The sequence below is a fragment of the Sturnira hondurensis genome, unplaced genomic scaffold (assembly GCF_014824575.4).
Source record: "Sturnira hondurensis isolate 20B ecotype Veracruz unplaced genomic scaffold, ASM1482457v3 Scaffold0008948, whole genome shotgun sequence".
Taxonomy (NCBI): Eukaryota; Metazoa; Chordata; class Mammalia; order Chiroptera; family Phyllostomidae; genus Sturnira; species Sturnira hondurensis.
In genome coordinates, this window is record NW_028081579.1 from 2,989,135 (window position 1) to 3,005,928 (window position 16,794).

The 16,794-nt window shown below is 40.2% G+C and overlaps 1 protein-coding gene across 4 annotated transcripts in view; it reads left to right on the forward strand.

Moving 5' to 3' along the window:
• Positions 1 to 5,098: 5,098 nt before the first annotated feature.
• The window catches only part of SLC25A21 (solute carrier family 25 member 21), a 496,567-nt gene continuing 484,871 nt past the window's right edge, over positions 5,099 to 16,794 (forward strand). For all 4 annotated transcript variants that reach the window (XM_037056431.1, XM_037056434.1, XM_037056433.1 and 1 more), the window contains exon 1: positions 5,099 to 5,593. In XM_037056431.1, coding sequence (XP_036912326.1) covers positions 5,524 to 5,593 — 70 coding nt within the window. In that variant the 5' untranslated portion in view covers positions 5,099 to 5,523. The remainder of the gene's footprint in view (positions 5,594 to 16,794) is intronic.

The window sequence follows — 16,794 nt, forward strand, 5'->3', positions numbered from 1 at the left end:
CAAGATAGGCCACATGACAGGACATAAAAGAAGTCTCAACAAATTCAAGAAAACTGAAATTATATTAAATATTTTCTCAGATCATAACAGCTTAAAACTAGAAACCAACAACCTCAAGGAAAATACTTAAAAACAGTCAAATACATGGAGACTGAATAACATGTTATTAAACAATGAATGGGTAAACAGGGAGATAAACAAGAAATCAAAAAAGATTCTGGAAACAAATGAAAATGAACGTACATCAATCCAAAACCTATGTGACACAGCAAAGGCATTCCTGAGAGGGAAGTTCAGAGCAATATAGGCCTACCTAAAAAATATAGAAAGAATTCAAATAAATGACCTAACCCTACATGTCAAAAATTGGAGGAACAACAACAAACAAAGCCCAGAGAAGGAAGGAAATAATCAAGATAAGAGCAGAAATAAATGGCATGTAGACTAAAAAACCAAAGGATAGATAACTCCAGGAGCTGGTTCTTTGAAAGATAAACAAAATTGTCAAGCCTTTAACCAGACTCACTAAGAAGAAAAAAGAGATGACCCAAATAAATAAAATCAGAAATGAAAAAGGCAAAGTTGTAACCGATACCACAGAGATACAAAGGATCATAAGAAATTACTACAAACAACTATATGCCAAGAAATTTGAAATCCTGAAATGGAAAATTTTCTAGAAACATATAATTCTCCAAAACTGAGTCAAGAAGAAGCAGAACACTTGAATAGACCAATACGAGCTAGTGAAATTGAAGCAGCAAAAAAAAACCCCAAACAAAACAAAACTTCTCGCACACTACAGCCCTGGACTGGACAGCTTCGCAAGTGAAATTTACCAAACATTTAAGGAAGAACTGACTCCTATCCTTCTCAAACTACTCCAAAAACTTCAAGAAGAGGGAAGACTCCCAAACTCTTTTTACAAGGCCAGTATCATCCTATTCCAAAACCAGGTAAAGACAAAATAAAGAAAACTGCAGGACAGTATCGCTGATGAACATAGATGCTAAAATCCTCAACAAAATATTGGCGAACTGGATCCAGCAATACATTAAAAAGATTATATACCTTGATCAAGTGAGATTCATCCCAGGGATGCAAGGATGGTACAATATTCACAAATCAATCAATAAATGTAATACACCACAGAAACAATTCTAAAGACAAAAACTACATGATCATATCAGTAAATGCTGAAAAAGCATTTGATAAAGTACAGCACCCATTTATGATAAAGACACTGAGCAAAGTGAGAATAGAGGGAGTATACCTTAACATAATAAAGGCCATATATGAGAAACCTACAGCCAACATCATATTCAAAGGACAAAAACTAAAAGCTTTCCCCCTAAGAACAGGCATAGGACAAGAATGTCTACTTTCACCACTTCTATTAAACATAGTCTTGGAAGTTCTAGACACAATGATCCGACAACAAAAAGAAATAAAGGCATCCAAATAGGAAAGGAGGAAGTAAAGCTGTCACTGTTTGCAGATGACATGATAGTGTACATGGAAAACCCTATAGTCTCCATCAAAAAACTACTTGACCTAATAAGTGAATTTGAAAAAGCAGCAGGATACAAAGTCAACATTCAGAAATCAAAGGCATTTTTGTACACCAACAATGAAATATCAGAAACAGAAATTAGGAAAAAAATCCCGCTTACTACAGCAACAAGAAAAATAAGGCACTTAGGAAAAAACTTAAGCATGTAGGTAAAAGACCTGTACTCAGATAACTATATAACACTGAAGAAACAAATTAAGAAAGACACAAATAAATGGAAGCATATACCATGTTCATAATTGGAAGAATTAACATCAAAATGTCCATACTGTGCAAAACAATTTATAGATTCAATGCAATACCTATTAAAGTACCAATGACACATTTCACAGATATACAACAAATATTTCAAACATATGTATGAAGCCATAAATGACCCCAAATAGCCACAGCAAGTTTGAGAAAGAAGAACAAAGTAGGAGGCATCACAATACCTGATTATCAAACTGTACTACAAGGCCACTATAATCAAAACAGCCTGGTACTGGCATAAGAACAGACACACAAACTAATGGAACAGAATAGAGAGCCCAGAAATAAACCCAAATCTCTATGGTCAGTTAAGCATAAGATGGAATAAAAATAGCCTCATCCACATATGGTGTTGGGAAATCTGAACAGCTACATCAAAAAAGAAAAAGAAAAAAGAAAAAAGAAACTAGATCACCAACTTACACCGTACAAGAAAATAAACTCAAGATGGATAAAAGACTTAAATGTAAGTTGTGATGTGATAAAAGTCCCAGAGGAAAACATAGGCGGGCAAATTTCATATATCCCATGCAGCAATATTTTCACTGATACATCCCCTAGGGCAAGGGATATAAATGAAAGAATAAACAAATGGGACTATATTAAATTAAAAAGCTTCTGCACGGCTAAAGAAAATATTGACAAAATGGAAAGGGAATCAATGGTGTGGGAAAACATATTTCCCAATGATACTTCGGACATGTGTTTGATCTCCAGAATATATACAGAACTCACATGACTCCACATTAGGAAGACAAACAATGCAATTAAAAAATGGGCAAAGGCCCTGAACAGACATTTCTCCATGGAGGACATACCGAGAGGGCTCATAGACACATGAAAAAAATGCTCAACACCATTAGCCATTAGAGAGATGCAAATTAAAACCACAATGAGATGCCACTTCACAGCAGTCAGAATGGCCATCATTAATAAATTAACAATAAGTGCTGGAGAGGTTGTAGAGAAAAAGGAAATCTAGTACACTGTTGGTGGGAATGCAGACTGGTGTAGCCACGGTGGAAAACAGCATGGAATTTCCTCAAAAAACTAAAGCTGGAACTGCCTTTCAATCCAGTGATCCCCCCTGCTGGGATGATAACCTAAGAATCCTGAAATACCAATTCAAAAGAACCTATGCACTCCAGTGTTCATAGTAGCATTATTTAAAACAGCGAAGTGCTGGAAACAGCCTAAGTGCCCGTCAGTAAACGAGTGGCTCAAAAAACTGGTATATTTATACAATGGAATACTATATAGTAGAAAGAAGGAACTCCTACCCTTTTTAACAGCATGGATAGAACTGGAGAGCCTTATGCTAAGTGAAATAATCCAAGATACCACATGATGAAAGACAAATACCATATGATCTCACCTATAAGTGGAACCTAATCAACAAAACAAACTGAGCAAAACAGAACCAGACACTTGGAAATTAAGAACAAACTGAACAGTGACCAGAGGTGAGGGGAGGAGAAAAAGGAGGGAAAGAAGGGAAAGGGGCAAGCAAAAGAACAGGAATAGAGGATTCATAGGCACGGTTAATGGTGGGGGATTGACTGTGGGAGTGGGGTTGGGTAGGAGTAGGGGTGAGCAATAGGGAAAATGCAGGACAACTGTAACTGAACAACAATATATTTAAAAAATTTTTCAACTTTATATGCTTCAAAACTAAATATATTTAGTACTGTATTCCATGTTTAAAAAGTAATATAACAATAGGGGCATCAGTTTCTCCTTTTCTCTTATATCATCTGTTACAGGTATGGTATGTTTCTAAAATTTGACTTTTTTTCTTTCAATTTTAATTTCCACTGTTTCAATTGTACAGCTAACTGGCTAGATAATCATATACTTGACATAGTATTCCGTTCCATATTTCTAGAACCCCAACTGGCACCATATAGTTATCATAATATTATTCACTATATTTCCTGTAGTTTACTTATTTCCCATAACTAATTTTTAAAAATATTTTATTTATTTATCTTTAGAGGGGAAGGGAAGGAGAGAGGGAGAGAAATATCAATGTATGGTTGCCTCTGCCGAGGACACACAATGTATTGTGTGTCCCCTGCCTGGAACTGGCCTGCAACCCAGGCATGTGCCCTGACTGGGAATTGAACCGAGATCCTCTGGTTTGCAGGCCCGTGCTCAATCCACTGAGCTACACCAGCCAGGGCTCCCATAACTATTTTGTAACTACCAACTTGTGCTTGTCTGTCCCTTCACCTCTTTCACTGAGTTTCCCAACCTTCTTCCCCTCTGGCGACCACCAGTTCTTTCTTTGTGTCTGAGTCTGTTTCAATTTTATTTTGTTCTTTAGATTCCACTTATAAGTGAAATTATATATTTGTCTTCCTCTGTCTTTTTTAACTGCACATAATAACTTCTAGGTCCATTAAAATTTTAGAATCTGTTTTTCTTCTGCACATCATTTGGAAGCTGTGGTTTAAAGATAATAAAAATTAGCCCTGGCTGGTGTAGGTCAGTGGATTGAGCGTGGGCCTGCGAGCCCCAGGATCGCGGTTCGATTCCCAGTCAGGGCATATGCCTGGGTTGCAGGCCAGTTCCCAGCAAGGGACTGAGGAGAGGCAACCATATATTGATATTTCTCTCCTTCTCTCCTTCCCTTTCCCTCTAAGGATAAAGATAATAAAATCTTTTTAAAAAATTAAAAAAATTAAGATAATAAAAATTAGTTATTTTTCTTTTGCCAACTGTCCTAAAAGGCTAGTATAAATAATTACGCTTTTTATACAGAGAATACACTGGTAGCTCCTTAATGTTCCTCAATTATTTAGATAAGTGGTTCATCAACAATCACTGGAGAACTTCTTAAGATACAGGTTTCTGAGCCCTATATCCAGACATTCTGGTTCAGTAGGTCTGAGTGGGGTCTTGAATACGCATTTCTTACAAAATCCAATATCACTCTGATGCTGCTGGGTCCTAAGATCATACTTTGAGAATCACTGACCTGTGTGGTACAGAAGAGACTTACTTATAAAAAGGCCTCTTAAAAAATTCAGTCAAATAAAACCCAAGTTGATGAGGTATTAAATCCCCTTAAGCCAAAACTATTTTTTATTATAGCACTACATTAGCGCTATTGTATAATAATTGTAAATTGGATTTGCTTTGAGTTAGTTTCTGCAGCCCACAACTTCAGTGCAAGTAACTCTAAGGAATTTATCCACCTGTCCCATCCTTAGAACTGAGCTGTGTTCTGCCTTGCCAGGAGTAAGGGTCGCCCCAGCTCTGTGGCTGGGACTCTAGGTCAGAGTCACTCCTTTACTTGCACTATCAGAGGCAGCACGTCCAGCTTGACAAACTACAGGAGGCTCCTGATAAAGGAGCCCGTGGGCGCCAATCTAGGAGACCAAACCCCACCTGCGGCAATCGGCCAACCCAACCCCTTCCGCGAGTCTTTTCTTCTGGGTACTCTCGTGGAGCCGCGGGAGCCACGCGGACACCGTAAAGAGCCCCTGGGGTAACTAAGCGGGCAAGTTCGGACCCGCGGGAGATCACGCAGAAGTCTGCGCCCGGAACCGCCGCTTCGGAGCAGTCGCGGGACCGCCGCCTCACAGAGAGCCACTCCGCCTAAGGACCGACCCAGCCCGGGTTCTCGGGATCAGGGCCCGCGAGCCCGTCCGTCCACTCTACTCGGCCCGCTGTCGCCCTTGGGCTTTGGGGAGATGACGTCCAAGGCCGAAGTCGGCTTCGTGAAGGAGGCTTCTCGGCAGATCGTAGCTGGTGGTTCCGCTGGTAAGTCCGCTCCGTCGGGGGCCAGTTGCTTTTCATCTTTGCTTGCAAGCGTTTCTCAGACAAATTTCCTAACCGAAGTTTTGCCATCTTCCTCTAAATCCCGCGCCGCGGGAGCAAGACCCGAGCCGGCGGAACTGGAGCAGAGGAGCACGGGAGCCGGCGGCGGGTGTCCTGCGGCCAAGGCGCCGGGGCGCTCGCTTCGGCCGCTCTCGGGTTCCCCTTCTCCTCGGTTCCTAGCCTGCGAAGCATGGTAGGAACAGCCTCAAGGCCTGTCACAGCCCCAAGGCCTGTGACTTTGAAGAGGCCTTTTTGCCTGCTGGCTATTTTACTTGAAACCATCCAGCTTATGTCAGACTTAGCTTTGCTCTCTTTTGTAGCCTCTTTCTTCTGAGTTAATTCAGACCTTGCACAACTCCTACCTCCCTCATTAAAATGTGTACCTCAGGACTCTACGGGTCTTCTTACTGCATACCGTGCTTGCTTGGGGCTATTTGTGCCTTAAATAGGTATATTAAAATTAAATGCTTATGTTAACACATACAAACACCTTTGATAAAATGGGCTCACATTAATTTAGGGAGAATTATAGTGTGGGGAAAATCATTAGAAAAATCTGTGCTACTAATCATGGGAATAATAAGTGTGGCTAGAGAAAGTTATTCATGAGATTATGTTATGTGAATGTATTTTAAAATATAAGTTATGAGTTGATTGAAAAATTAATCTTACATACTGTGATGCATTTTATTATAAATATAAAATTATTATATAATTCACTTGTTACCATATAACATTTATATAAATGTAGATAGCCTCTTAATTAATTATGTTATGGTAACTCTAATAAATCATATTAAGACAATGACTAGGTGTCTAATGTTTAACTTCCACTAGTAAAATTTGCTTTATTTTCAAACAAATTTAAATTTTTTATAAAAGGGACTACTACAAATTATGACCAGTTTTCATCATGTCATGAACTACTTACATCTTATGGGTACTGCAAGCAGCCAGATGTATCACAGTCTGTACACTTTCCCAAAGATGATATTTTATTAATATGGAAATCAAGGCATGAATTTATTATATGTAATTATGCTATGTCTATTCGTTGTTATGATGTCTGTGGCTCCACTGTCTACTTTTTCAGTTGCAGTTCATCCTGTAGTGATGATGAATCTGCATCCACTTATTCACCATTTTGGTCAGATTCCACAATGTTCAAGACTCTTCAGCTGTCCCTGACTCACTTGATTCAGAGTCTGTAACTCTGATCAAAGAAAATTTAACTGGCCCAATAGGAAAGTGAAGTTAATTGGTGAACCTCCCAAACTATTCACAATTACCTGTATACTGGCTTAGATGATCATACTATGTATTAGACACAGCTAAACTCAAAGGATGTTAATAGTAGATCAAACTCTAATCCTACTTACATTGTTTTGTTGAGTGCTAACTATTTGGCACAAATATAACATGATTCCATCATGCTCTTAAAATTGTAGGTAATATGAATAAAATTGTAAGTAATATAAATTAGTACATTTATAAGATAAATTAAACATAGCATAGTTGATGTATACATTTAGTACTATGGAATTATTGATAAATGATGAGAGTAATTTACTCTTTCATCACAGTGAAAGAGAGTCATGTTTTCTTCCACTTGGCCAATAACATTTTCATAAAATTTTTTATTTTTTAGACTTTAATAAGTTCAGGCTAATCATGTTACAGATGCTACGTCAAGGGCCAAAACGAAATTAACATACAAGAGTTAGAGTTTAGTAAATATAAAAAAATGCATGTGAATCTCTAGTACTGGAGTTCTGACTGGAACTGTCATCAAATGCAATATTTTTCTATGTATGTGTGTGTATTAAATAATCTTTTGATGGTAAAGGCTAAAAATACATTCTGGATTTCTTAAGAAAAAGTAACTAGGGAGGTTTATTAGAGAAATACTAGGGCATGCCCATGGAATTCAGGGTCTGGGATGTATTCCTGGAACAGGTCGGAATCAGGAGTGGGGCCACTGAGGAAGTGAACTCACTCCACTCAGGAAGTGAACTCTTGCCATGTTTTCCTTTTTCTCTTTCTCAAATAGTTAAGCATTCTCAAAGCACCAAGGTGGTGGCTAAAAATAGGGCCACAAGTAATATTACTACAGGTATTATTAGTATTGCTTTCATAAATTTGCCTGGTAAGGAGTAAATATGCCCAAATGGATTCAGACAGTTAATTACTTACGCAGAAAACAAAAGCAAGTAATTACGGTGTTAGTTCTCTGTGTCCCTTGTTTTACACGTAACACCAAATTGAGCAGACCAGATGGTAAATGGTATGAGCAGTAGGTCCCTCTGATATTGGTCTCTCAGAACCACAGCCAAGCAGTTTTACAGACTTCACTGAAGTCTGCAGCTTTACCCTAAGTAGGAGTGAGGTGGAAAATCTTGTGCTCAAGTGAAACTAGGGAGATTGATGAGAAACGGCCTTGTGAAAGCCTTCCACAAGATAATGGGAGAAACAGCCTTTCAGAAGCTCCTCAGGAGGCTGCTAATCTTCCCTTAGGCTGGAAGAAGTCACAGGACATCTGCCAAGACTCCGGTCAGATTGTGGGCAAGCCTTGCCCAGGTGGTCTATGGAGAAATGTGCAAGGTTGTCAGGTGCCACCCTGTGGAGCTATTTCCTTATGCTCTTCTGGTGACTTCGCCAGTCTTCTTTCTGCTGTTACCTGCTCTGGAGTCCACATGGCAGGTGTTCCCCCATAGCTCCTGCACTTACATGCTTCTTGATTTCTATTCTGTAGAGAGAGCAAGAAGAGACTGACATGCTTTTTTCAGTTCTAGTGTAAAATCTGAGGAAAGACTCAAAATAACCCAGTATTGGTCAGGGACCCACCTCTTCACCAATTATAGCCAATGTCCATGTGGGTGTTGGGGCAGGGGTGGGCTGGAAACTCAGGGGAGATTTTCTCCAGAGAAGCTACACACATCATGAGATGGGTAATAGGTGTCTCTTATAATTACATAAGACTATCTTTTATTAAAAGATGGTTTGTAATATTTGTATTAAAAAATGAAAGAGATTAATGCACTGGCAGTTGCTTGGACATCTAAAGACCGACCTTCAGTTTATGACTAACTATTATACTTAGATATTATAACCAAGGGCAACTTTGTGTTATATAATGAAAACTGTGCTCAAGACAACTCAGTAGGTACTGGAGTTTTACAGGCTTCTAGTCTCTCATTTTCAGCTTCAAGTAGTAGCATAAGATTCAGGTGAGAGAATAGAAGCCAGTGATGAGGGCTTCAGGAAGATCACTAAAGTCTAACGCTGCAGAGGGATTAAGGATGAAAGTGAGAAGAGGCCATTGGATTAGACCCTGGGAATCAGTGTGGTCCAGGGGTAAGCAGCAGGGGCATGGCAGCACCTGGAAGCTTGTTAAAAATGTAGGCTCTCAGGCTTCACTCCAGACCTACTGTATCAGAATCTGCATTTTAGGGAGGTATCCAAGTCATTGGTTTGTACTTCCAAGTCTTAGAAGTATTACACTTGACCTTTGAGAAAAGAGAGCCCATAGAGTGGGAGCCGGATCAGAAGGTTGGAAGTTAAATTTCTTGGTTTTTATTGCTGACCAGAGAGAGGAGAATGAATTCTGTATGCTTTATTATGTGCCCTCAATTTAGCTTTCATATTTATTTTCTACCCCTCTGCTATGCATTCCGTTTGGTTTCTGCTAAATAAATCTGCTAACCATAGTTGAATGTTGCCTGTACCTTTCCACCTTTATTCCCAGTGCCTGGGATGTCTTCCCCTTGTTTTCTCTACCTATTGAAATCCTATCCATCTTCCAAGGCTTAGCTTGAAAAACTATCTTCTCCATAAATGTTTCCCAGATGGCCTCTACAGCCCTATCCAGCTTTAGCATTCTCGTTAACATGTGACTGGTACAAATAATGAAAATGGCTAGCATTTATTGAGTCAATACTAAATGCCAGACCCAGTTCTAAGCTTTATATGTATTAACATTTTCAATCCTTACCACAACTTCAGGATGAAGAAACTGATGTACAGAGGGTCTAATTAAGTTGCCTATGGTTGCACAAGCATGTAACCATTTCTACAAAAAAATCAGGATAGGGAAGGGGCTAGGAAAATATTATTCCTATTTACAGACATTTATTGGAGAGATCAAGTCAAGTCTGCTATCCCTTATTATCTAAGTCTTATTATTTTACATCCCTTAGAAGAACATTTACCTACAAATACAATCCTTATAGTCTTTCTGCTATAGTATCTTACACTTTTCATGTGTGTGGGCACCAATTAGCTTTTAGCCAAAAGAAAACCCTCAGGTCACCCAGGGCCTCTAGGTGCAGTTGGGCAGATGGTTGCCTGCATAAGGACTCTGGCCACTGGAGCCATTAGGGACTGAAATCTAGCCTGATTTCAGTGCTCTGATCTAGGTGCTCTGACCCATTGTTGTATACTCCAGAGCTAAGATGCCTCCACCCAGGGAGAATGGACACCTTTTTCTATTTCTCACAGAAGCACCAGATGGATTGGCAGCCAACCTGACAGCAGCTCTGATTGAGTTTCCCCAAACTTGCTAGTGCTCCCAAGGTCCCTGGACCTTGACATCCCCAGATGCCACATCATTACACTGTCTGCCCATCAGCAGAGCTCTAGAAGGTTTCTCTTTCATGCACATCTCTTCCTTGGACCCAGGAGAATGGCTCCATCTGAGACCTGGTCATGCTCCCTAAAGACTAGTTTGGGCTCTTCCATATGTTTCCAAAGTTCATGGAATTCTTATCTAATGTCATGTAGGAACTTTTCAGGCCCACTCAGATAGTTTTCTCTTTCAGGTTCTCATAGGGCTTTGCACCCCAACTTCAGAATCTCCCAGGGTCTCTGATGAAGTCCTCTTGGACTCCTGAGAGACCCTGTTCTTACCAGGGGTTGTCAAGGGTTGCCTTCCTGAAGGCATGTCTCGGCCCTGTTCACTTTGAATGCCTTCTACAGTGGCATTTCTAGGATCCTCCTACTCTTGCCTCTCAGAATCTTGTCCTCATATTCCTCAAAGTCTGTAGGTTCCACTCAATATTTCCTAGAACTTTTCTCCTTCATATATTACTTACACGATCACCAGGCTGGCAGGATGCTGACTGACTTCTCCAGCCCTACACTACTCCCCGTATCCTGTGGGCACAACCCCCCCCCCCCCCCAGGCATNGGCACAACCCTCCCCCCCCCCCCCCCGCAGGCATCTTCAGTCACTGCACAGAGAAGTTTTAGTCAATTGTTCAAAGTGTTATGGAAACAAGTTTTCCACTTTTGCACTAGACACAATTTCAAGTCTTTGTGCAGTTTATCTCATTAATCATTTTCAAAGGGGCCAAATGAGAGAGTGAAAAGAAAGACCGTTTAGAGGGAAGGGAATCCTGGGATTCGTGGACAGGCTCTGGGGAGATGGACTATTGAGAGTGCATGTGCAATGTCCATTGCACTGATGGGACAGCGTCACAAGCTTTCAATGTAAAAAGGTTACTAAAATGATGTGGAATCATTTTAAATCTCATGTTTTAAACCCCCGATCTTATAGATCTTCCTTTTCACAAGATTTATACCTATTATTACCCTAGTTAAAATGCAGTTAAAGGAAATGCCTTAACAGGCAGTATGTGTCCTACTAGTCCTCTGGATTTTAATTTGGACCAGGTAATAAAAGAGGTGATGCACCGGGGGGTAATCAAGGTTAAAATTTTGATCAAGGAGAATTCTTTTTCAGAATGGGTGCAAAGGGGACACACATGTGATTTGGATAAATGGCACCTTTGGAAATTCAGGATTTGGGAAACTGCAATTGTTTGATAATAAATAGCAGGTTGTAGAAACAGGTGAGCCTTTATGACACATCAAAGGGAGGCTGGAACCCATTATCCGGGTAATTAGGGAGGAAAAATTCCCCTTATTTCTACCATATAGGAGGAAGCAACTCTACTGCTCAAATTAATTATAAAATACCTTTAAGGGATGTGTTTTAATTAAAATGTAGTCTTGTCTCTTTTAGGGAAAAAACCTAGATCTCAAAAATGTGAATTTAAGAACAGTTAAAGTATGAATTTCATAACCACATTTCTAAGAATTTCTCATTTTACTGTCCTTAGCTGAAAGACATTTAAAAAGTATGAGTATAGTGTATATGTACATGATTCAGTCGACATAAAACAACTTCTACGCAGCATTTGAGGAACACCTCGTTAAAGCAGCCCTTTCTCACCTCCCGCCCCCTGTAAACCTTTCCCCCACCATCCTTGACTTTGACATCTCAGAGCAATAAGAACCTGGTGTTTTAGGCACACCACAGTAGGTACTCAGAAGGATTTCTTGACTACGCTAATGAAGAACTATCAGAAGCACAAGTCACAGAATATTATTCTTAGGGTTTTCATCATCAGACAACTGATACTTGCAACAATATGATATTTTCTTTCATTGTAATCCAAGTGAAAAAAAATACCTTCAGGTCTAAAATCTCTTCCATTTTCTGAGAGAGGCCCATGATAATTTTTAAAAACTTATGTATCGTTTTTCATTCCAGGACCCCAAACTTAGATGAACAAATCATTTCATCATTCTGATTGAAGTAGGTGGTATCTTAAAATGGCAATGGCTGAAACCACATTAAGGGTCTTCTGCAAGATTCTTAATTATTCTAGATTTTAACAGATTTTTCTTACCGACCATCTTTTCCTTTTGCTTTTAAATTATTATGTTTATATAAATTATTTCTGCACTTTGATGTGATCATGGTCTATGTTCATTGTATTATGTTAAGTCTGTATCATCTATTCATTTATCTGTTCCTCACCTGAGGATATGTGTATAGATTTGAAAGAGAGAAAGAGAAGGAGGGAAGGAGGGAGGGAGGAAGAGAATGAGAAAGAGAGAAACATCGATGTGAGAGAGAGACGTTGGTTGGTTGCCTCCTGTAGGCACTCCGTCTGGAGATTGAACCCGCACCATTTTGGTGGACAGGATGATGCTCCAACCAACTGAGCCACCTGGCCAGGGCAGCTCTGTCGCTTTTGATTGTTATTCATAGTCCTCGTATTAGGTTGTGAGGGCAGTTTGTTCCGCAAACCGGGAGGCTTATAATGACAGGACTTTACTGGGTCACAGTTCTGGAGACTACAAGTCTGAAACCAAGGTGTGGGCAGGGCTGGTCCCTTCTGGAGGCCCTGAGAGAGGAACTTTTCCAGCCTCTCTTCTCACTTCTGGCAGTTGCCAACAATACTTGTGTTCTTTGGCTGTTGTCACGTGGCTTTCTCTCCCTATTTGTCTGTCTCTGTGCCCAAACTTTGCTCTTCTTAGGAGGATTCCACTCACTGGATTAGGGCCCACTGTAATCCAGTATCACCTCGTCTTACCTGATGACTTCTGTAAAGACAGTATTTCCAAATAAGGCCCCATCTCAGAGCCCAGAGGTTAGGACTTGAACATGTATCTTGGGAGGACACAATCGAACCCACAACAGACATTCAGTTGTATTTTTCCCTTCATATTGTGTTTCTCAATTTCATGTCACGTATCGCTAGATATGGCCTTGTATTTGTTTTCATTTCAATGTAAAACTTTGTGAAAAGTTTTTCACTCAGTTTTCAACCTGGTATAACTATCGTATCTGACTTTACCTTTCTGCTGAAACTATTAACTACTGATTCTCATTCCTAATTTTACCAAATATTTCTTGAATTTCACATCTCTGACCAATTTTTCTCTTTAAAGTTGTCTGTGCTATTGATTTTTACCCCTTTCTTCATATCTCATTACTTAAAAAAATCCTCACTGAGGACAGGCTTATTGATTTTAGAGAGAGAGGAAGAGAGAGAGAGAGAGAGAGAAACATCATTTGTCTACCTCCCTTAGCACCTTAACCAGGGATCAAATCCACAACCTAGATGTGTGCACAGACCGGGAACAGAACCCTCAACCTTTTGGTGTATAGGACGGTGCTCCAACTAACTGAGCCACCCAGCCAGGACTCTCATTACTTTTTTATTGTTCCTCTTTTCCCTTTCCTTAAAAATTGATGTTCTGCTCCTGGTCAAGATGTCAGTATAGGTAAATGTAGTACTCAGAAGCACCACCACATCTAAATTACAACTAAACTACAGAATAGCCGTTCAGAAGTGCCTGAATTCTGGAGGAATGGAAGTCCTTTAACTAGAGAATTAAAGAATAAGCCACACCCAGAGTGGTAGGAGAGGCGAGGACCAGGGTGTGCCTGGTCCCACATGCGCATGTGGTGGTTAAAAGTTGGGAGGGATATCTTGGCTTCAGGGGTTGCCTCTGAAGAGCAAGGGCCCTAGCCGCATCAGCACCCCCCCCCCCCCAGGACTTCAGTGTTGGGGAAAGAAGACCCCATAACTTCTGGCTGTGAAAACCAGTGGAGATTGTGGCTGAGACAGAGGGCTTTTGGAGTCCCAGGTGTTCCTCTTAAAGGGCCCACACATGGAGTTACTTGGAGTCACTCCCTTTGAGCTCCAGCACTGGGGCAGCATCTTGAAAGGAACCAGGTATATTTGGGTAGGAACTGAATTACCTGGCTTTATGGTGAGGGCTGCAGGGGCAGCTTTCTCCCAGACAGAAGTGTGGACAGAGGCCATTGCTACTCTTCTGAGTGGTCCCTCTGCAGGTGCAGGCCAGGCCATATTTGAGTCTCCATCAACTTAATACTGTCAGCCCCACCCTGGTGACTTTCTGAGACCCAGTCCCACCCCCTTGCTGTCTACAAGAGACTCACTTCAGGTCAAAAGACATACACAGACCAAAAATGAAAAGATAGAAAAAGCTATTTCATGAAAATGGAAACAGACAAAAAATGCTGGGTAGAAATACTTATATCAGACAAAGGCTATAACAATAAGCAAAGAAGGACCCAGAAATTCTGATTCTTGGTATTTATCTGAAGAAACCCAAAATACTAAATTGAAAAGGCCTGTACATCCATCCATACGTTCATTATAGCATTATTTATACTAGCTAAGACATAGGAGCAACTTAAGTGTCCATCAACAGATGAATGGATAAATAAAAAGTGGGGCACATATACGATGGAATATGATTCAGCCATTGAAAGGAGGCAGTCTTGCCATCTACAACAATATGGATTGTGCTGAGTGAACTAAGTCAGACAGAGAATGACAAATGCCATAAGATTTCACTTTAATGTGGAATCTAAAAAACAAGATAAATGAGCAAACAAAATAGAAACAGACTCACATATACACAGAACATTTTGATGGTTGCCAAATAGGAGAGGGTTGGGAGGATGGATGAAAAAGATAAAGACATGCAAATTGGTAGTTACAGAATAGTCTTGGGGACGTGAAGTACAGCATAGGGAATAGAGCATAACATTGTAGTAACTATATATGGTGTCAGATGGGTTTAGTTTTAGTGAAGTGAAGACTTCCTAAGTTATATAAGTGTCCAATGAGTGGGCTGTATGCCTGAAGCTAACATAATATTGTATGTAAACTGTAATTGAAAAATAAATTTTAAAAAAGTATGTTCTGCAGGGTTCCAAAGTGCTCTGCCCTAGGCCCTCTGTGACCTCCCTGAACAAGCCCATCTGCTGTCCGGCTTCAGCACCATCCATTTTCAGGTAACCCTCTGCCCTGCAGACAAGTTTCTGACTCACACGGTAACATAATGTGCAATGAATGTCTATGAATGAATGAATATGCACCCAGGTACACACGAATTTCTCTGGGTGTTTGTTGGGGTTAGGTGGACCCTATATAATTACCTAGTCATTGATTTTTATAAGAAAATGGGACACTGTAAGATAAGTCTTAAGGACTGACATTTATTGAATAATTACTATGGTCAGAGCACCTTACTTTGCTTAAATCATTGATATTAATTTGTAATTTCTTGAGGATGAGGAAACTGAAGCTCAGAAAAATTAAATAACTTGCTCAAGGCCAGTGACAGAGCAGGGGCTGAAAACCTCCTCTTTGCTTCCAAAGCTTCTACTCCTAGGCACGGCCCTGTCCCGCCTCATGAAAGAAAGAAAAGTGTGCAGCAGGAGAGATCGGGTTGGCAGCCACATACAGAGTATCACCTTCAGAAGACCTCTTGTCTTTCTGGTTGGGTCGAGTGTGGTAGGTTTTCTGGAACTCGAGTATTGATGAACAAACTGGGTCTGCCCTTGATGAAGTAGGACCTTCCTTGTTTTAGCCAGATCCTTAAATACCAGACATAGCGTGAAATGCTCCATGTTACCCAGCAGGGTGGTCTGTCAGCATCGACACGCTCCCCCTTTTCTGCCCAATCCTACAGGCAATTGATTAGGAATGAACTGAGTCTCGGTCCTCAGGTAATTGGTAATTGAGTCCTTATGTAACTAGGCAAGACACCAGAATGACTCACTGGGGTGAGAACAACTCCAGATCAGAGTGGACAAACCTGTTTGTGAAAAACAACAAAACTTAAGTTGCATAAAATAGATGTCTCGAGCCTTTTTGTTTATATGAATCTTGTAGCTTTAGGTTAGATGCAAAGGTGAGTTTAGTTAAATGTCTGTAAAAGCTAGATTGGACTTTTGTAGGAGAAAGATATAACTTTTCAGAAAGAATAATAAAATATATATTTCAATAAAATTGAATGACATCTAAAATAGAATTGTGGCCAAAAGTTTTGTAGAGAGATTGAAAGAGAGAAGAGACATGTCATTATTCTAAATTTTTTAAATACATTTTATTGATTATGACAGTATAGTTGTCCCATTTTGCCCCCTTCATTCCCCTCCACCCTACACACCCCTCCCCCACTATTCCTCCCCTTTAGTTTATGTCCATGTGTAACAAGTTTTTTAGCTTCTATATTTCCCATACTATTCTTGCCCTACCCCTTGTCTATTTTCTACCTACTGTCTATGCTACTTATTCTCTGTACCTTCTTCCCCCTTCTCCTCCCACTCCCCTGTTGCTAACCCTCCTTGTGATTTCCATTTCTATGGTTCTGCTTCTGATCTAGCTGTCCTCTTAGTTTGCTTTTGTTTTAGGTGTGGTTGCTAATAACTGCGAGTTTGCTGTCCTTTCATTGTTCATATTTTTTCTCTTCTTTTTCTTACATAAGTCCCTTTAACATTTCATATAATGAGAGCTTGGTGATGATGAACT